This window comes from Anguilla rostrata, chromosome 19 (assembly GCF_018555375.3).
Source record: "Anguilla rostrata isolate EN2019 chromosome 19, ASM1855537v3, whole genome shotgun sequence".
Classification (NCBI taxonomy): Eukaryota; Metazoa; Chordata; class Actinopteri; order Anguilliformes; family Anguillidae; genus Anguilla; species Anguilla rostrata.
The window spans coordinates 12,130,989-12,152,328 of record NC_057951.1 but is presented as its reverse complement, the minus strand read 5'-3'; the positions used below and the strand labels follow the sequence as shown (position 1 = coordinate 12,152,328).

At 48.6% G+C, this 21,340-nt stretch overlaps 2 protein-coding genes across 21 annotated transcripts in view; both read left to right on the top strand.

Annotated features, from left to right (window-relative positions):
• Positions 1-3,697, top strand: part of c2cd5 (C2 calcium dependent domain containing 5) — a 31,532-nt gene extending 27,835 nt beyond the window's left edge. For 12 of the 20 annotated variants that reach the window (XM_064319419.1, XM_064319432.1, XM_064319430.1 and 9 more), the window contains 4 exons: positions 196-327; positions 1,632-1,825; positions 1,997-2,143; positions 2,288-3,697. In XM_064319419.1, coding sequence (XP_064175489.1) covers positions 196-327; positions 1,632-1,825; positions 1,997-2,143; positions 2,288-2,422 — 608 coding nt within the window. In that variant the 3' untranslated portion in view covers positions 2,423-3,697. Of the gene's footprint in view, positions 1-195; positions 328-878; positions 1,543-1,631; positions 1,826-1,996; positions 2,144-2,287 lie in introns of those variants that run through there. The other 8 variants (XM_064319436.1, XM_064319425.1, XM_064319421.1 and 5 more) reach the window with 3 other exon arrangements.
• A 2,583-nt stretch (positions 3,698-6,280) lies between these two features.
• Positions 6,281-20,995, top strand: st8sia1 (ST8 alpha-N-acetyl-neuraminide alpha-2,8-sialyltransferase 1). Its single transcript, XM_064319439.1, has 5 exons — positions 6,281-7,271; positions 10,892-11,036; positions 14,344-14,453; positions 15,436-15,528; positions 17,660-20,995. Exons 1-5 carry the CDS (start codon positions 7,093-7,095, stop codon positions 18,138-18,140), a joined length of 1,008 nt encoding a protein of 335 aa, XP_064175509.1. The 5' UTR covers positions 6,281-7,092; the 3' UTR covers positions 18,141-20,995.
• Positions 20,996-21,340: the final 345 nt, after the last annotated feature.

The window sequence follows — 21,340 nt, the reverse complement described above, 5'->3', positions numbered from 1 at the left end:
ATTCCTTTTTGTTTCTCAGACAGATTTTAAATTGCTTCACCAGGGTAGCACTGAAGCAAAAAAACCCGACGTCATCCATATTTTTTTCTTTTGTTTTTTCTTTCTTTCTCTTCCTTTCTTTTTTTTGTTTTGTGTGTGTTGTGTCTCCTTTCCTTTTCTTTTCTTTTCTTTTCTTTTCTGTCTGTTTGATTTCAGCTGCATCCGTTGATTACAGTTCCTTTGCAGACAGATGGAGCTCCTGGATAGAACTCATTAGGCTGAAAGCTCAGACCATAAGGAGGGGATCAGTTAAGACAAGTAGGAGGACTCTGTCTCTAGCGCGCTCCGGTGATACTTCCAGCGGTACTCTCTGACCCCCCCACCCCCGCCCCCTCGCCCGCCCCCCCGCCTGCCCCCTCCCTCACCTGTTGGCGGTGGTGGGCGGAGCCTTGCTGCCCAGAAAATGGCATCACAGATCAAGCACAGCTGATTGACAGAGTGTGAAAGCTGAGGCCGTCCCCCCCTCACCCTCCCCTTACAAAGGGGCTGCTCTTTGCTCAGATCCCAGACCCCTCTGGGTTTGCCTGAGTCTGTAGTCCAGGCACTGGAAGCAGAGAACTGAGTAGCACTAAACCAAACGCCTGAGTTTGCAAACACGAATGCCATGTTAATGTTGTGCTATTTCCAAAAAGGCTCAGGGCCTACATTTGGCAAAGTGACGGCTATTGAGCGTTTGCAGCAAAACGCAAGAACGCAAAGGTTACATTTGTAGGAAATGTAACATCTTTCACACTCTTGCTCCAAAGAATCGTCCTTCAGCAAACAACTTTTCTTTTTTAAATTTCTTCTTCTTCTTCCTCCTCCTCTCTTCATTCTCTCTGATTTTATCATTGCTAAAGCCCGGCCTTCCGATTGACATGCGCCTACGTCTTCTCTGTCAGAGGCTTTCTTGCTGTCTGAACTGGGCTGCATGCGTCGCATGATTACTGTACGCCTTCCTCCATGGCAGGCCGTTGCTTGAGGTTACGTTGCTGAAGCTTCCAAAAATAAAAAACGATTTTCTGAATGCCGTCACTGCAGCCATCGCACTACTACAGCAAAAACACATCTCTGTCCGTCCACGCGCATCCAATCCTTTGGACTAATACTGGTGCTTGGTTATCTGTGGCGTCCCCTGAAGGCCGTGTCTGGTCTCTGTCTCTCTCCGTCTCTCTCTCTCTCCATCTCTCCCTCTCTCCCCTTCCCTCTCTCTGTCTCTTTCTCTCCCCTTCCCTCTCTCTCTCTCTCCATCTCTCCCTCTCTCTCGCTCCCCTTCCCTCTCTCTGTCTCTTTCTCTCCCCTTTCCTCTCTCTCTCTCTCTCTCTCTCTCCCCATCCATCTCTCCCTCTCTCTCCCCTTCCCTCTCTCTGTTTCTTTCTCTCCCCTTCCCTCTCTCTCTCTCTCCCTCTCTGTCCATCCATCTCTCCCTCTCTCCCCTTCCCTCTCTCTGTCTCTTTCTCTCCCCTTCCCTCTCCCTCTCTCTCTCCTCTCCCCTCTCTCTCTGTCTCCTCTCCCTCTCTCTCCTCTCCCCTCTCTCTCCTCTCTCTCTCCTCTCTCTCTCTCTGTCTCCTCTCCCTCCCTCTCTCTCCCCTTCCCTCTCTCCTCGCTCACAGCCTCGTCGCTGGATAAGGCCAGCCCCCTCCCCGAGGGCAGGTCGCGGTCGCTGCGGTCCACCCGCTCGTACGCCGGCAGCACGGTCGCCGTGGTGAAGATGACGCCGCTCTCCTTCATCCCCGGCACCAGGATCACCAAGTACCTGGGGATCATCAACATGTTCTTCATCCGCGAGACCACGTCCCTGCGGGAGGTGAGGGTCTGGGGCATTGTGCTTCTGCCTCCACCTGCAAGACCACATGTGCCTAAAATGGTGTGTGTGTGTCTGTGTGTCTGTCTGTGTGTGTGTGTGTGCGTGTGTATGCATGTGTGTGTCTGCCTGCTTGTTTCTGTGTGTGCGTGCGCTTGCCTGTCTGGCCCATAGGAGGGCGGTGTGAGCGGCTTCCTGCACGCCTTCATCGCGGAGGTGTTCGCCATGGTGCGCGCCCACGTGGCCGCGCTGGGGGGGAACGCGGTGGTGTCCTACAGCATGAAGGAGTGCGTCTTCATGGAGAACCCCAACAAGAACCAGGTCAGCTGCGCCCCTGCACCCCTCCAGCAGCCCTGCGGCCCTCAGCACCGTCCGGTCTGAGCTAACCCTGCGCCTCTCTCTCTCTCTCCAGCGCCCTCAGCTGCCTCTTCAACGTCCACTGGCTACGCCGTCCTCTCTCTCCAGGCTCAGTGCCTTATCAACGTCAGCGGCGACGCCGTCATCTTCGTGCGCGAGTCGGAGTCGGAGCCGGCCCCGCCCGCGCCGCCCCAGCCGTCCAGCAGCCAGGCCCCGTGCAGCGGGAACGAGGCTGCCACGTAAAAAAAAGGGGGGGGGCGGAGCTAACGCTGCACGCTAACGCCGACCAAAACACCTCTGCAGCTGTGACCGCCTTAAAATCCACAGGGACTCCTCAGCTCCTCGACCCCACCAGCCTGCACACGGCCACAGCGAGAGACGCCTGCCCCTCACACACTCCAGCCTCTCTCACCTGCAGGGACAGGGAGGATTCACCACCAGGTGACCGACCTACTCTAGGCTCGTTACACTGGGCTCAGTAGTTAAGCGGTTTGTTCCCGCTTTTGGGCTCTCGTTGGTTATTGGTTTGGTCCTTCCGGTGAGCTGGCCTGTCGTTTCAGAGCGCTCTCTTGCAACACGCAGACAGTTGAAAGTAAAAATTGCCATGTCCGTAGGTAATACTGTAGACATTCCATAAAGGTGAGAGTGGAGGCAGCTGGGATTTAAATGCTAAATCAAAGACGTCCACTGTGTATGAGTTTTTTTTTTGTTGTAAATTTATGTATAGTACGCCTGTTTTTTCCCTTGCTTTGCAAACCGCAAACCAAATCTTCTTGCCTTTGGTGGACGGGGAGAGTTGAATTGAGAACGATTGCCAATGATTTCAAATGAATTTGTCGTACGATAAAATTAAATGTATATAACCGAAAGGGGACGATACTTCGGCGTCTTCGTCACAACCGCAACATTAGCAATGCCACATTTTATCTCCTTTCATCCGTTTAGCCTCCTGTTACACGCCTGCTTGCATTTTACTGGCTTCAGTAAGGTGCAAAGGAAGTTCACCCTTTCACATCCAGTTATAACTGTGGGCCATTTCTTACATTGTGTGCTGGTCACCACCACTGAGATCTCACAAACCTACTACTGAACTTTTTTTAAATGATGTCCAAAAATGCTGGAAAAAATCAGCAGTTGAGTTTTGTTTTCTTTGTTTTTTTTTGTGTAGGTGCCACAGCAAAACATTTTATTTGTTTAAATGTTGTACTAAAATCTAAAATTGGTATTTTTGTAATATTAAATTGATGGATTAGTAAACTGTGCAATGCATGTGCGATTAAATCCTAGGGGGGTTTGAATTTGTACTGTGTGATTTGGGGGGGTATCGTCACGTAGTGAATCTACTGGTCAAATGGCGACAATGCAGGTTGGACCTGTGCGAGACTTGAATGTACATACAGATAATGTTGCTTTGTTTGAATTTGCAGCATGCAGATCTTTACCCTCTATATGATTATCTGCTTATAGGCCTGAAGATTACCCTGCCTTGCACAATAAAGCTCTGTGTCCGTGGCTGTGTCCTGTGCCCAACGCTGTCATTAATACCACCTTTAAAGTGACACCACCTGTTTTAGGGGTCCACAGGGGCAGTTCACCCAAAAACGAAGTTACGGGATGTGTATATGTCCGCCCGGATAGTTTCGCTGAAATGTGATGACTCTTCCAGATATTTTCTGACCCAGATAAAATGGAACTTGCGAGACCATATTTATGTGGCTTGATAGCAGCAAAAAGTTTACATTCGAAAAATAGCGACGTCTCTTTTCAACCTGCTGAAGTAGGTGAACTGTGTGGCCTGTGTCCGAGCATTAGCTTTGTGCAGGCGGACTGGAGCGAAATTTGAGTGGAGGTGACAGGACGTGATGGAATGCGACCGTTTGTTGTAGCTTCAGTATAGCAACTTGTTAGCGACTTTATTAACACACTTAGCAACTTCTAAATTCATGGTTGAGGTATTAACAGAAACTACACCTGTTAATATCTCAACTGTAAATTTCGGAGCCGTTATGTGCAAGTATGTTGCTAACAAGTTGCTATGTCGAAACAAGCAGCTGCGTTCCATCACGTCTTGTCACCACCATTTAGGTTTTGCACTAGTCCACCTGAATGAGACTTTGCTCAGATGTAGGCTACACAGTTGACGCACTTCAGTGTTTAGATGAAACCATGTAGAAAAAGTATCTTACACCTGGATATGAAGATAAAGCTCCTGTTAAATATTAATAACATGTGTGCAACAGTGCGAGACTCCCTGACATAAGCCTTTACTTAACCACACTGTCTGTCTGTACGGACAGAGGGCCTTCAGGTCCTAAAACCTGGGACGGATGCAGGATGAGTGCTGGCCATTACCCAGTTTATGCAGCTCCCTTGGGCTGTGTGCGTGTGCGTGTGCGTGTGTGTGTGTGTGTGTGTGTGTGTGTGTGTGTGTGCGTGTGTGTGTGTGTGTGTGTGCGTGTGTGCGTGTGTGTGTGTGTGTGTGTGGTGGCGTGTGTGTGTGGTGTGCGTGTGTGTGTGTGTGTGTGTGTGCGTGTGTGTGTGTGTGCGCGTGCGTGCGTGTGTGATTATCAGCTCCAGGGCTTGTCGATAGCCTCTTCACCGCCACGCTCCTGCCGCGGGCGCCCCCCCCCCCGTCCCCCGTCCGCACAAAGGAGGGCGTGATGAAAGGGCCCCCCCCCGCCCTCCTCTAAACTCGCCGCTCCGATCGTGGCCACAAGCCGCCGCCCCCCCCATTCAAACTGAAAAGTGTTACATTTTAACGAGTCTGCTCTCGAGGCCCAGCGGCGGGTGCGGGAGCTGTGATGGTGGTGGCGGCGGTGGGGGGGGGGGGAGAGTTACTAGAGAGCAAAATGTGGCAAAACAGCGGCGACTGCACAGAAGATCCGGCTCGAGATCGATGCACGTCGAGACGAGTGGCTCTTAATGGTCTGAAGTGATTGATTGCAGCAGCTCCTCGATCGGAGGCCGAGCGCTGAGCTCAGAGCAGAGCGGCGACGTTTTCCCGAGCCCCTGCGATCACGAGGACGGTCTACTCAGGAGGACTGCTGGCAAGCGTCAGAAGAATTCACATAACACATTCTGAATAACGCGTCTGCTCAGCGATTTCCAGCCTGTGCTCGTCGCGCCAGCACGTGGAGTCATCGGTACGGCTCTGCAGTGCTCCGGCAGTTCAGCCCAAAATGACTTTTCTTAAAGGAATTTCTGGGACAGAAGCGGCAACGCCCTGCTTCACGCAGCCTGACCCTCGGCATGCGAGGGCTGGAGCGTCTACAGATGTGAGGCGGACCGGACCGGCCCCTCCTGGACCAGACCGCTGAGGGGACCGGTCTCCTCCAGGAAAGGACCGTGGCCGCGTCCCAGCGCTAAGGCCGCTGCACCCCGCATCTCGCACCCCTCCACCCCCCCCGCTCGATTCACACGCCCACAGAGCAGCAGCACGCGGGGGGGGGTGCGTTCACCTGCGACGCCGTCTCCACCGAACCCGTCGTGCGGTACACAGAACGGCGGTCGCGCGAACGGCGGCGAGGCAGCGGGGAGCGGCCGGCGCGTGGTCGAGGGGATTTGACTGACATTAGGGCGCTCGATGGGAGCTGTGGTCAATTGGAAAAAATATGAAGTAAAGTGCTACTAAAATGAAACTGAATTGCACTGAAATAAAATTTTAAAAAACCCTTTCACTATATCCAGAATGGTTCATCTCTTGATCATTTCGAAAGGCTTATGTGATAATCATATTTAGTATCCAATATTTTTGTTGATTGCATTTTAAACTACTGTGGCTGTCCCATAGCAAGGAATTTCTGTGCAATTGCCTCCATATGAATTATTATTATTAATAATAATAATAATAATAATAATAATAATAATATTGGTGACACTCAATTAGTGTGCTGTCTACAGTACCGGATGGTTCTGGGGTAAAAGGTCACCTTTATCATAGTTTCAATTGAGATTAAGATTCTTGATTTATTCTTTTATTTATTATTATGTAAAAATATAAAGCAAATTTGTGACTATGATGACGATGACCAGCACTACTATACAGAAATGGACTGAGCACAATATTCGGACATCCATTTTATGTTTTACGCCACCAATTACTTAAAAGAACGCTGAGGGCATTTTGTAATTCAGTTCGAATCCAAATATGATGGAGAGCCCAGCTGAGGCCAGCGCCCGCCCATGGTCACACCCCCAGCTTGAGTGACAGGACGTGTAAGCAAGCGCTGCTACCAGGCAAGAGCATAAGAACGACGCTTTGTTCTGGGAGAGTGATTCCTTTGGATTTTCCCAGTTTGTCGGGTTCCTGGACCCCTTGCGAAAAAAAAGGGAGAAGACGAACGAGGAGGGGAAAGAACGGACGCGCGCGCGGCTGGATTTACAGTGCAAGGGCGGAGGAAGAGGCAATAACACACAGAATTGCGTTCTCGAACCGCAATGAGGGTTCTGGGCTCTGTGCAGAGATTTGTAAGACCTCGTGCAGCAGGAGGAGACTGCGGCGGATTTACCAGTGATGCAGCCGTAGTCTGGGATGAAGCAAGATGAGCGCCGTCCGTCCGCCCAGGCTGGAGAGAGATGTAACCGATTACTTCTGAAGCGTTTGAGTTCGCGTGACGACAGAGCGTTTTGATCTTGAGAACGGGAACAACGGTCTTAATTTAGAATTCGGCCGGTCGAGGTATAACGGATTTGGTATGTGCATAGCTCGACGAAACGTTATCAAATCTGACTCTCGATTTCGACTCTTATTCATAAAGCAAGAAGCATGAAGATGAACCAAAATGAAATATTTTTATGCGCGTACATGGAAGTAGCTAGCGTGCCTATCCAGGTGGTCGTCGCTTAAATACATTTATTCGGCTGGGTCATTTGTAAAAAAAAAAAAAAAAAAAATAGTCGCCTCTACAGTAATAATGTTTCTAAGATGCCCCAGGAGCAAGCTGTCGGTGTGGGCTGCTCTGTGCGTTATAGTGCTCTGCTGGTTGTACATTTACCCAGTTTATCGGCTCCCCAGCGACAAAGAGATTGTCAATGATGTCCTGCACCAGGGACAAGTGTGGAAGAAAAACCAGACCAGGATCCGTTTGTTTAGGTATTTTAATCCGCTATTTTATGTTTGCTATTATTATTATTATTATTATTATTTATTTTTGTGTTTGTATCAGTTTATTTTATTTGTATATTTTATCTATTTTGAATCAAAATGAAAGGCAGTTGCAACTATGTTACCGTTTGCTTGTGGCAATTGACTCCCCGGTAGTGCCAATAGTATTTGGCAACATTTATGGTGTAATAATTATTGTATTAAATTGTATTTTCCTCTTTTGGGATTTATTTGAAATAATGATGCAAATTGAATTGGGAGAGGGGTTCGGAAATAAATCAAATCAAATCCCCCGCCCCCCCAATATTATCATGTTATATTCGGTGGTACTGTTATTGCTTCCCCCTCCTCTCCCCGATAAAAAAAAATACTAGGGGAAGACGTCTTGTTTGTTGCCCCCGCAAAGTTGAAATGAGACCTGCATCCTTGGCTGTTACATAAAGTCCGTGAAGATTAAACTTAGATTTAAATTTCATTTGTGGGTACAAATTAGCGTATGATGGGATTGTGTTTTATTCGATGTGTTTTTTTAGATTGATTTATTAATGTTTTATAACAGTATTCCTAGAAGATCGTGACTGAGCGGCGGGGGTTGTCGGGTTGAAACGATTAACTCGGGACAAATAAAGCCACACCTTGTAATTGAAGAATTCCATCACAAGGAGTAGGCTATTTGCGCTGTATTACAGAATGCTTGCGTTGGATGCGCGTCCCGGCACATGCACTGGGGTTTGCTGCCAGATTATTAGTATCCAAGAAACCGAAAAAAGGCCGAGGAATCGCAAATAAATCGGTGCATTGCACGGCGGTGTCCTGCCTTTCACAATGCAGGGTGAAGACTTCTCAATCGAGGTTCCACATTGTGCAGCACATTGGGCTACAGCCACTGAACATGTGCTATATAAATAAGGATTGATTGATTGATTCCCACAGTTGTTGCTCAAAATGGAGAGGGCAGTCCAAAACCTGTGTAGTGACAGGTTGCCGAGTACTGCAGTTGTCACGTGAGCGGCTTGCATGCCACTGTTTGCTATTGCTACAGAAAAATAGGTATAGTCTTAAATTTGCAGCGCTGTCTGACAATTGTGATACCTTCTAAGTTCACTATAGTTCCGCAGGCCTACCTGCCTTGAGGAAACAAACAATGAGTTAAATTCAAAGTATGTGTCCCATCCAGAAAATGGTAAACGCAAATTAGACTGTTTTTAGAACAGGAGCGTTAAATCCTTGGGTGCGGAAATGCTGCCATTACAAGACATGTTTCAAAATGTTGCATGTCCAGGAGCTGTTCAGATAACATTGCTTCATCAAATGTCCATGGCAGTGTGTGCTCACGTTGCCGTTTCTCTGTGCTGGAAGCTATTTGTCCGATACCATTATACATGCGTGCAGTGACACGATAGTTTGTTCCCTTGATGACTAGAAGAAACACAATCTAGTGACTCTTCTGCAGATTCACCACGGTATCACCATCATAGTGCGTGGGGGGGGGGGGGGGGTGTGAGTGATAAAAATTCAGCATATCAGTTAAACAGCCCGTGTCATGTTCAGGGTCCAGTGCTGTAAAGTGCAAGATGAGATAAATGCAGTATGGTGCCCTGCGGACCAGCGCTATCTGTGTCCTGTGCGATGGCAGCTGGCAGCAGAGAGCGGCTCCCCGGCCCTCTGAGTCCCGCTGGGCTGGCTGGTCCCGCCGCTGCGCCGGTCGAGCCGCTCGGTCCTGGTCTGTCGCGGGCCGTTAGTGGCGGTTGGTGGAGCGTTTCGGCCTGTCCCGGCAACGACGCGGGACAGGCAAAGGTACCGCCGCGCCCGGTTCTGCCGTGGTTTTAGGTAACGAGCTTCCTTTGTGGCGCGCTCTCCCATTTTGGCTCCCTCAAGATAAATAAATGGCGGGCTGTGGATCCTTTGTGATTAGATGACACGTTCAGCCGTTTATCTGAACATCTGAACGGTGTGTCCATTTAGGCTTTTCCCCTGTTTCAGTTCACCCTGCAGATGCAGCGGTGTGGCTGAAACATCGAGCAGCCCATCGCCGGCTGAGCAGCTTCCAGCCTCTTCCGTGGCGTACACCATCGTACAAAAATAAGATAGAGAATGAGCACGCTCTCACCCGTCGGTCACAGAGACGCAGCCCGGCCCGCCTGTCTGACGTGCTACGCTGCAGCGCGGTGAAGCTGCTGAGGCGGTGGCACTTCCTCTGGCAGTTTCTTGTTTTCATTTGAAAAATAAAGAAAAAAAAGGTAGCTCTGGAGAGAAAGTTCAATTGCGCTGCAGCACGTCACGTAGATTTTTTCACACACCCACAGCAACTTATGTTGTAGAAGAAGATCGGTGCGTTCACCTTGTGTACAAATAGTGCTAGACCTTCTCTTGTTTTTACTTAGCCGGTCATCAACGTAGACTTGTCATGTACACCTTTTTTGTTTCGGTACAGCTGTTTATTTATGCATTTTTTGGTTCAGTAAGGATTTTTGATTTACGTGAAACTGAACCAACCCAGAACTCGTTTATATATATATTTATGTATTTTTTTAACCTATATTCTGCCACCATTTTCTCATTTTGGTTTACCTTGGTGTACTTTGGTGTTCCCAGTGTGTGTGCGTGTGTGTGTATGTGTGTATCCATTCTCAGCACTACAATTTGGGCGTAGTTGAGAGAGTGCAGACCAACACACAATGTCCTATGAAATGTGTGACACCAAGCCGCTCCTCTGTTGTACTCCCTGAGTTAAGTCCTCACACAGAGGTCACTTCATCTGCAGATGTCACACAGAGGTCACTTCATCTGCAGATGTCACACAGAGGTCACTTCACAGAGTCCTCTGCAGATGGCGCAGGTAGGTCATTTCTCTGAGGTCAACAGAGTCCTCATCGCAGATGCGGTGATGGCAGCCTGTGTTTGGCCGGGTCACAGTGACAGTGATGGATGATTCAGATGTCCTGCCGCCTGATATCCCTCCCTCCTCATCGGCCATCTGTGTGCTCCCATCTGGGGCTGATTGACACAGCCTGGACTGGCACAGCTTAGACTGGCAGAGCCTGGACTGGCACAGTCTGGACTGAAAAGTCTGGACTGGCACAGCTTAGACTGGCACAGTTTGAACTGGCACAGCCTGGACTGGCACAGTGTGGTTTTACTGCCAGCTGTTGGGCACAGAGCTCAAACAGGATGTGCCACCCAGCAGCCCTGTTAGAGTGTCCTTAACAGCCAGCCGCGGTGTAGCTGACTCTTCTCTTAATAGTGCTGGGAAGCCACATTAAGCTTAACCCTCCTATTATGTTCAAATTAACTAACAGCTTTTATGTTTGGGGTCAATTTGACCCCAGCAATATACACCTGCAGAAAATAATTGTAACTGAAAGTGTTACCCAATTGTTATTAATAATAATAATAATAATAATAATAATAATAATAATAATAATAATAATAAGGTTAATAATAATAATAATAATAAGAATAATAATAATAATTTGTGTGGGATCCCCACAGTATTATACATAAATGTTGGCATTCGCTGTGTTGCACCAGAGTTAGCGCAAGCTAATTTCCATGTGCAGGTTCCTTTTTGCTATAATGAATAAATTGAATGTGTTATCTCCTGGCAGGCATCTGCTTAAGGTATGCTGCAACCCCCGGAAGATGTTTGCAGTGACGAAGGAGAACTCCCCGCCAGGGAAGGTGATCTGGTACGATGGAGAGCTGTATCACTCCCGCACCGTCAAAAACGACACCTACGCTCTGTTTGTACAGGTAACGACTCCATTACTGTCAACCTGGGAGGTCTGTGTGTCTGTGTGTGTGTGTGTGTCTGTGTCTGTGTGTAATGCATGGTATTTAGTGTTAATTCTTTTTAATAAAGGGGCGGGACTTTGTTAATGACTGACAGTAGAGTAGGCTGGACTTTGCCTTAAACAGCGGTGGGGCTGCTCAGATTCTGTGCCCATTGGACATTGGAGTGTCATAGGGTTTGCTGTGTGATGTCATAGTGTGGCCTCTTGCTGGAAGCACAATGCTGGCCTGTTTGGCCTCCTTCAGTCTCGCAGACGTCAGAATGAAAACGTTGGCTCGTTGTTTTTATTGATTCATTTGGCGGCAGTGGTTCATTAATTATGTTGTGGAATACAGCCCTGATGTGGCCGCTTTAGTACAGCGTGCCTCAATTAGACAGAAGTGCTGCTAGCCTGTTTTTTATTATTAATCAACTTAACCAGTGTTCACAGTTATCCTGTACAATGAGATGTGGTTTGGCTCGTTCGCTCCCATAAAAAAATAGAAGATTGCCAATGTATCAATGAAAAAAGAAAACAAGCACTATTATAATTTAGTCATTATGTTTATATCAGAATTTGATTTTAAATTGTAATGACGAGATGTGGGATACTGTTGGAGTGATTTGTGTGTTTTTTTGTTGTTGTTGTTGTTGTTGTTTTAAAACCAAATAATCTTCCTGATTAATCTGTATGATCTGCAGCGTCAGCCTGACCCGGTTTACAGCAGGCACTTGTGCGATTCAGTTCAGTATATGGGGTAGATAACCACACGCGGCTGCTGCTGGAGGGAGTCACAGGAGCTTGTAATGCACTCGGGTGACGTCTATGGTCCTGGCACCCGGCAGGGTTTTCCAGCGTAATTATCATCAGTGATGCTGGTGGTAATTATACCATAGACGTGCCGCGCACTACCACTGTGCACTAGATGCATAACCTATTGGTCCTGCTCATTTCAAAAGTCAGAAGGGAGGGGCTGGTTGTCCGACGCTTCTGTTAAGTCTGGTGAGTCCGTTGCTTTAGTTCGTTAATGACTGTGTTTTTCTCCCGATGACACGGCTGGTTTCGCAACAGCTATGCTCCATCACAGGCTTTCTTTCAGAGCCCTCGCTCTGTCTTAGACCGACCCCCGAGAAACTGTTGCGTAACTTTAAAAAAAAAAAAAAAAGCTTCAGTTGCCTCAAAACAGCTGAACTTGGCTGAACGTTGCTTAATGTTCTGCATTGATCATTATCTGCAGTCTTGTAAGAGGGCAGAAGATGAACGCTTCTCTCACCAGGTTCCCGGAATAATGATCCATCCTTTTATACGAGTGACGAACTTCAAGGGATTCGACCTGTCCCAAACCAAACCTGATGCCCTTAGCCCATTATGTCCGTGAACTGACTGGGATACTTGGGCTGATATTTGGTACCTGGGCCACTCTTGGAGCATTAGGCACGGCGCACGTCCCCCAGTAGGGGAGAGGAAGGCCTGTTCGAGTAGCGGTGCCGCTAAAATCTCTGCCTGCAGCAGAGCACGGCAGTTAGTCAGTAGCTAGTCAAAAAAGAAAGGAAGAGAGAAGAATAAAAAGGACAAACTCAACCCGTGAGGGAGTGAAAGGGTGTTTGTTTTCCGCTGGGTGAGACTGGGAGAAGATAAGTCAGTATGAGAGAGAATCAGGAGGAAGACTCAAAGCGAGTGGTCCTGAGAGCAGTTTTATGACTGATCTTGTGAGAGCACAATCGGGTCCTGTGTTCAGGAGCAGCCTGCGCTGCTGGCACAGACAGGTGCTTTGTCACTCACACAGGAAGTTGTTCTGGGGGGGTGGGGGGGTTCATGTGCGGCGGAATCACAGCATGTTCCAGCGCCTCCGTCTCCTGACCGTGAGAAAGCCCTCCGAGCGGAGCTTTTATCAACAGGGAAGCGGCACCATGTGACAGAAAAATACAAAATTCATATTTACAAAAAAAGCGTTTAAAACGCTGGCCTCCTTTGCCTGTCATGTGTTATACATGTGGTCTGGTATTATAATGGCGTTCTGTGCTGACTGTGACGTCCTGGCTTATGTAACGGTGACCCCCTGCTGAACGGAAGCAGGTCTGCTGCAGGAGCGGGAGGAGATGGGAGGAGACGGAGCGTCCGGACGACGGGCTCTTTTTTCGGCTCTGCCCCGTTCCACTTTCCCGGTTTGGCTCTGCTGTGGCGTCGGAAATCACAGGCTGCCAAAAATAGCCCGGCAGGGAGGCGCGCGGGGTCCGGAGTGCTCCTCAGCGGGCAGCCTGCCCATCTCACTTACTGCAGGGCCCAGTACACCTGTGCGTGTGTGTGAGTGTGTGAGTGTGTGAGTGTGTGTGTGTGTGTGTGTGTGTGTGTCGTGGTGTGTGAGTGTGTGTGTGTGAGTGTCATGGTGTGTGCTCGTGTGAGTGTGCATTGGTGTGTGTGAGTGTGTGTGTGCGTGTGTGAGTGTCATGGTGTGTGTGAGTGTGTGTGTGTGTGTGTCGTGGTGTGTGAGTGTGTGTGTGTGAGTGTCATGGTGTGTGCTCGTGTGAGTGTGCATTGGTGTGTGTGAGTGTGTGTGTGTGAGTGTCATGGTGTGTGTGAGTGTGTGTGTGCATTGGTGTGTGTGTGTGTGTGTCGTGGTGTGTGAGTATGCTTTGAGTGGCTGTGAGTCGGTCATTTATTCCTCCTCGTCCTGCCAGCGTCTCTGGATGTGAACTCCACTCTGAGCTCCAACAATAGCGGCTCTGACTGCGGCCCAGTGCGGCTCCCTGCTCTCTCTCTCTCAGCTCCTCGTTCTGCTCGTCCCACCCGCGTGCCGCTCTCACTCAGGACCTCTGTCCTGGTCACGCAGAAACGTGCACAGACAAGAAAATGTTGGTCTGATATTGACTTTCCTTTTCAAAGATTTGTTGAGCTGATTGGCTGGAAAACCTTCATTGTGTGAAGCCCCATTTTACGTGTTAAATGATAACGAGCTTCTGGAGGTTTTGAAATGGGAGCAAGTTCATACTGTGTTGTGTGAAGTTTCCTATTAATTAACCACATCACAGCACCTTCTGTGCTCTTAATGAATGTTTGAGTGAACCTTTCCTGGGTGTGTGTGTGTGTGTGTGTATGTGTGGGGATGTGTGTGTGTGTGTGACAGAGAGAGAGAGTGCAATTTGTGCTGAGTCTTTGTTATTGATGAGACATCCTGTACTGAATATTGTGCTAGGTCATGGTGGAGAGACTTTGTGCCTTATTCAACAGCTTTGTCTGTATCTCTGTGTGTCTGTGTTTGCGTGTGTGTTGTGTGTGTGTGTTGCCAGGAGATGCCCCTTCAAGCCCCCCTCAAGAGGTGTGCCGTCGTGGGCAACGGCGGGGTCCTGAAGCACAGCGGCTGCGGCAGGGACATCGACGGGGCCGACTTCGTCCTGCGGTAAGAACAGAGAGAGGCGTCCGCTCTACTGCCCGCGCAGACATAACTCACGTCACGCGTCCCCGCCTCGGCGCGCGGGCTGAGCATGAGCAGAGCGCACGTTAGCCCCGCGGGTTAGCGCGTGAGAGACCGCAGGCGTGTCCGTCTACCTCACGAGCACCGCTAACGGTGCGGGCGCTAATGGGACTGGACTCATGACCAGCCGCTCCTGTGCAAGGAGCTTAGCCCGAGTGCTAAGCCGGTCGGTGAGTCAGTCCGTTAGGAAAGACTGACTTACACAAAGGGCCGAGGGGCAGCCGCTTGCCTTGTTCATGGACTTATCCCTTCAGCACCTGAGGTGTTGCCATAGGCTGCGAAATGTGGAGAAATGCGGAGTTTCTGTGCTTTAGCTGAGTGTTAGCGTGTAGCTTGCGCAAAACATACAACACGTTTCAACCGTTTCGCCCTGCCCTGCGCTGCGCATTACACACAGTGGAACTCAGGGTGTTCGTTCTCCGCTTGGTGTGCAGTACTTACTGCTGAGTGGAGAGGACAAGCACTGGTACAAGAGCGCTTCTTTTTGGCAAGCAAAATAAAACCAAAGGGCAAAAATTGGAGAAATATTTGGGATGATTGTTGGGGGGGGGGGGGTGAGGGGGACCCCTGGGGGCTGTGTGTGGAAACAAGCGTGATGCGTTTCTATCTGATGCTGCTTCTGGGACGGGCCTGCCTTCATACCTCAGTCAAACTTACTGGAAAAAGATTCATAAAATAAATAAATCACGGGTGGAGGAAGGGCCTGGTCATGAGAGGGATAACTTGGCAGGCATTGGCCCCCATAATAAAAATGAAAGTCAGTGCCTTATACATTAGTGTGTTATACTTTTAATGCGCTATTTTATTGATGCTTTCATTGATGAGATTATTGCAGTGACGCTGGCTGTTTTGTTCCGTCGTTGTGTGTGTGTGTGTGTGTGTGTGTGTACCTGTACTGGGTCATCAGGTGCAACCTGCCGCCGCTGTCTAAGGAGTACACTGAGGATGTAGGGACCAGAACGCACCTGGTGACGGCCAACCCCAGCATCATCGAAAAGAGGTACGCCCCCCCCGGCTGACTTTACGCTGCGCTAGCATTGCTGTCAGTCTGTGTATCTCTCAGGCATGCAGGGTCTTCAGCTGTTATGCCGAAGGGATGTTATGTAATCTGAATGTGGAGGGCCCTACCAGCACCAAGGGGGCGCTGTTCTACTGGTGTGCGCTCGCTGTAAGCCAACAGAAGCGTGATTCCGTTGGCATGATTTAGGGCTGGAACACAGGAATACAGGGGCGCATTGCCGTAAGTGTGCTGTTGTTTTTAACACACATGCTTGTTTTTTTTTTTTGTAATTCTGCATTTATTTATTGCCCTCTTGGACACAGGTCTCCCCATTAAAAGAGAATTTACATCTCAGTGGGAGTTACTCCTGGGGGAGACCATTGTTCTCAGTGAACGGCTTGCCAGAGAGTTTGTGATGGAGTACCTCTCCTCCAGGTTTCCCTCAGTACTCCTCTGGGTGCTGTAGGATAAGAGGCCCTCTGCCGGTCTATGGTTGAGGGGAGGTTGAGCTCTGATGGCTGCTTCTCCTGGTGGACACACCCAGGAAGGGCCACGCCCATCCCTGTGGAGCGTTTGCGCTGGTCTGAGAAACTCTGAACTGTTTTGTGCTCACAGCTGTGGCGTCTGAGCAGCTGTTGGCCTCGGTCCAAACATCGAGAGAGCCTCATTCTGAGAGAGAGAGAGAGAGAGAGAGAGACAGAGAGAGAGAGAGCCTCATACTAAGAGAGAGAGAGAGAGAGAGAGACAGAGAGAGAGAGAGCCTCATTCTGAGACAGAGAGAGAGAGAGCCTCATACTGAGAGAGAGGGAGAGAGTGAAAGAGTGTTCTCATTAAAAAGCTATTCTACCTTTGCTGAATCATGGGATATAGCACATTTGTTTGTGATGACAGTCCGAAACATCAACCTACCAGTACGTCACTAGTGAAGAAATCAGTACTGATTGATATCGAAATAATCCAGAGCTGGACTCAATCAGCATTGGTCCTTGACTTTTGTCAGTTTGCCACAGTTTGAGGAGTTCAGCGCTGAACTAAAACTACCTCCCCAAACTGCGCGGTGTGATTTGGGCCGTGGGTGGGGTAAGGCTGCTGTGAGCGAATCCCAAAGGAAATGTACTAAATGAGCAGTTGGCACAGGGCTGCATCAGTAGCAGGGCAGGCTCTCATTAAGTGTAACAGGGGAGACGCGCTGAAATAAGGCTGTAAGTTACCGTGTGGCCAGGTCTGCCAGAACACGTTGTGTGCGCTAACTTACCTGCCTGTTCCTTTACTCAGTAAACTGGCCCAGCTGCTTTCAGAGTGCATGGAACGTGATGAAAGCCGGGGGCCTGTGGAATTGTGTGCTCAGCTGTAATACATGCACACTGCACTGGGCCGGGCTTCACAGTCCTGGGTTTACTGCCCCAGGTCTGACGAGTCTGACTTCATTTCTCTGAGCGTTGTGAAATGGAGCGTTGCTTGAAGCCCTGTTGCTTTTGGTATGAAGTCCTGTCCAAGCTGTCGTTGCTGTGCTTTGAAGCTGGAGTGGTGCGGGTGCAACACAGTCCAAGTTTGATGAAGGGATCTAGGTCATGCCTGTTGTGTCTTGCTCTTTGTTCATTTTCATATTCGAGTAGATTCCTAGTAAAATCAGACTCCAGGTTGACTCGGACGTATTCTATCTATCTATCTATCTATTTTTATGCCTTCACCATTTGAACAGTTGAATATATAGTGAAACCGTACAGTATGCTAAGGTAGTGTACAGCTGAATACCTGCTGCTTAGCCTGTGAAGCATTTCATGCTTTTTTTGCTTGCAGGATATTTATGAATCGGTGAAAGCAACAGAAAGCATGGTCTTAAAACTCGACATTTTATAAAATGCAAATTTTATATTACATCGCATCACATAACATGTATTTGGGAGTCGCTTTTATCCAAAGCGAAGTACAGTAAATGCATACCGAAGGTCACTGGAGCAAGCACAAAACACAGGCCAGATAAGGTACAATATGCATTATGCAACAGCTGTATTCTTTGCTTTGTGTGACCCAGCACGTTCCCTTGGGTTTAAACTGAGCTGAAGCATGTCACAGGTACACCTGCACTCTTCATCTCTGCCCCCCTCCCCGCCCCGCCCCTCTCCCCCAGGTTCCACAACCTGCTGTGGTCGCGCAAGGCGTTTGTGGACAGCATGAAGGCGTATGGGTCCAGCTACGTCTACATGCCGGCGTTCACCATGAAGCCCGGAACGGGGCCCTCCCTGCGCGCCTACCACGCCCTGGCCGACGCCGGCTCCAACCAGACGGTGCTGTTCGCCAACCCGGACTTCCTGCGCAGCGTGGGCCAGTTCTGGAAGGGCCGGGGCATCCACGCCAAGCGGCTCTCCACGGGCCTGTTCATGGCCAGCCTGGCGCTGGGCCTGTGCGAGGACGTGGAGCTGTACGGCTTCTGGCCCTTCTCCGTGGACCTGGAGGAGAGGCCCATCAGCCACCATTACTACGACAACGTGCTGCCCTACTCCGGCTTCCACGCCATGCCCGAGGAGTTCCTGCAGCTCTGGCACCTGCACAAGACCGGCACCCTGCGCATGCACATCGGCCAGTGTCCCGACGCCAACGCCGCCGCGTAGACCCCCCCCCAAATCCTCCACCTCCACCCCCCCCCTTCCCCTCAAATCCTCCAGCCCCCCTCTCAACTTCCCCTCACCCAGCACCCCATCCACTCCCTCCTTCCCCTCACCCTCAACCAGCAACCACTCGCTCCTACCTCCCTCCCCACCTCTCTCCCCATCCGCATGAGAATGAGTGATCTGCCACACACTCCCCCCCGCCCTTTGTACCCTTCCCAAATACCTCCTCCTCTCTCCCCAGGGGGAAGAGTCTGATTGGACCTGCTGCATGGAATTCTGGGGCTCTCGTCTGCTTTGTGTCTTTAGCTGATCGGATGGTCACGAGGCCTTGTGTTCAACTCTTGTGTTCAAAATTTTTATGATAGTAGAGGGGGGTGTGGGGGGGTGGGGGGGGGGTGGAGGGGGGGGTTGGGGGATGGACGAACCGATCATGGTAACTGCTGTTAGAGACTGGTGAAACGCAAGGGCTTGTCGGAAGAAAGTATTAAACAAAAAAAAACATTTTTTTAAGTGGAATCTGTATGTGTGTGTGGGGGAGGTGGGGTGGGTGGGGAGGTGGCGGAGGAGGGCTCACACAATGACCAAACTCAGTCAGTCAGATGCTTAATGAAATTAAGAAAGCATTTTTTGACATTGTAAGAAATATCTTAAGTTACCATACTATGACCATTTACATGGTGTTTTTGTTCCACAATATAGATGGACGCCAACCAGAGTATTAATATGTCTGTGCTAGATAGCCCCGAGGATATCAGGCTGGAGATGAATCACTCGCATTCTTCGGCGGTCCAAATATTAAATTTAGAGCTTGGGGAGTAAGGATATGTACGCAGACATCACCAGATGATCAGATGCAGTTAGGAACAAACAGTACTGAGGTAATTGCATCAGGCAATATAAAATGACCACTGTGCTCCGTCACAGTAAATCAGATTTGGCCTGTCCACAAAAACATAATCAAAGATGTGGCTTTCAGGCCCTAAGAGTCAGGACTGCCTGTCGCACTGAATTCCTGCTTCTCATTTCTGGGTATCATTGAAGACCCTGTTTTCCAGCCCCTCTCCAAAACCTGTTTTGTGCCAATGTGAGCGAGGTGTTAAAGTTTCTGTTAAAATATTTCTGTCATTTCTGAGGAATGGCACGTGTGTACAGTAGTGGATTGCACTGCTTCATGTTTTCTTTCTCGTGCAGCCAGGAGTGTTAGGTAAAGAAAAGGCAACTGGAGGAACTGTGCTGAGGATCGACACGCTTTCGTTCCTGTGAAAGTGATACGATTCGTCAGCGGCTTTTTTAAGTTGCAGGACACCACTGAATACAATTTAAATGAACTGTGAGCCATCGACCAATCAGCTCAGGTCTAGGAAGCCTTTTTTTTTGTATTTAAATAAGGGAACGGCCTGGAAATGAAGTGGTGTATTTTTTTCTTCTTCTAGTTTTTGTATCTCAGCATGCGTGCATACAGAGATATTTTTAATGAATTTCAGACTGAATACTTTGCCTATCAGTAAGTCTGTGCAGTGCAGTGCAGTTATCTGTGTTCTTATGTGATTTTACGATCATTGTAGGGCATTGTAGTCTCCTGGTGCCACCGGGGTTAGCGGACTAGTCTACCTCCAACGTCCACTTCCTGTGCGATCCCTCCTTTCAATCAAGATGACAGGAAGCGCGTCACTGAAGCACATCACCACAGGAAATGCCTCACAGGATGGAAGGGAGTCACGGTGTTCTGGGTGCCAGTGCAGGAGAATAAGTGTTTACAGGTGAGAGGCAGGCAGCTCCCAGAGTCTCACACGTTTGAGCGGGGAACGTGAATCCTCCTTCAGCAGTGCAGTGCTGGCTAAAGCAGCTTTTCAGAACTGTTCATTCATTTTTTTACCAAATCACTGGTTCGGTTTCAGCAGCTTGAGGGAACGGTTCCGAGTGCCTTTTTCTAGTGCGAGTAAATTTAAAAACATCATGAAGACAAAGGGAAGAGCACAAATAATATGAATATATTGGTGACTTGAAGCACATTTTTCTTTTCTTTTTTGTGAATTTCAAACATTTTAAACGTCACTTGTATTTTGTAGACATTTACAGCATTTTCAAAAATAATAATTTCAGAACAGTAATTGCATTGAACATTTGCATTGCTAAAGTAGTTGAAGGAATGTGATCTTTGACCTTTGTCCAAAGGTCATGTGACCCAGGCTGTGGCTAGAAAAAAGTCTTAAATGGAATGATCTGATTGGTGCAGGACCAAGATGTGTGTACTTGATGTGTTTATGTTTATGTTGGTCTGAAACTGTATAGCATATTTACTGAAATATAATTGCTTCATCGAACAAAAACATTGAAGTTCAAACAGTACATTCCTCCCGATCTCACCACAGTGGAGAGAACGAATGTGGAAATCTGTGCTGTGTACTAAAGAATGCATGGTTGTAGTTTGTAAACATGGAATGTTTTTTGATTGGTTCATTTCTGCTCGTCCGTTTCTTTTTAATATTCTGGAGCCATAACCAGGGGTAATATTTGTGTTTGGAACTACAGTACCTCGGAGTCCCAGTTCAACTGAGAAAACTTTTATTTTTGTAACATAAGCTGAAACTATACAGTGGTACTAGGAACCCAGAACGGACCTCTGTCTTCGGACAAAGCGTCTGCAGTGTTCAGGAGAAAATTCGGTCTGCCACATTCGAACGGGAGGAGCCATTTTGGCAGAAGTCGCCGTCCCGAACTGCTCCATGGGTCTCGAGATAATGTGCTACTGTGAATTAGAATGCTTTAAACCTGTGTGTGGACTGATCATGTTGAAATAGACCATTGTTGTTGCTTTGCCCCGTTCGACGTGGATTAAAAATGTTGTAAAGTTTTCTGACCTGTTGCTCGTGGTTTTTTTCCCCATCACGTGTCGGTCGAAGAGATGGGAATGATGTCGTCGTGTCTTTACTTTGATTCCTCCACTAAAGAAGCAATCTGTGACTCTTTTGAATTAAATGTTCTAAAGCAGATATAATGCTGTCATACTCTTTTGAATTAAATGTTCTAAAGCAGATATAATACTGTCATAAGCAGTCATAAAATCTCCTGGCAGCTTTTAATAGATGGTATTACACAAGCATAATGTACACAGTGATTGCTTTGTAACTTATTTTGAAATCTTGCTTTGTAAAATGTGCTGCACACGGCATGACAGCAAAATGACATTTGTCATGAGC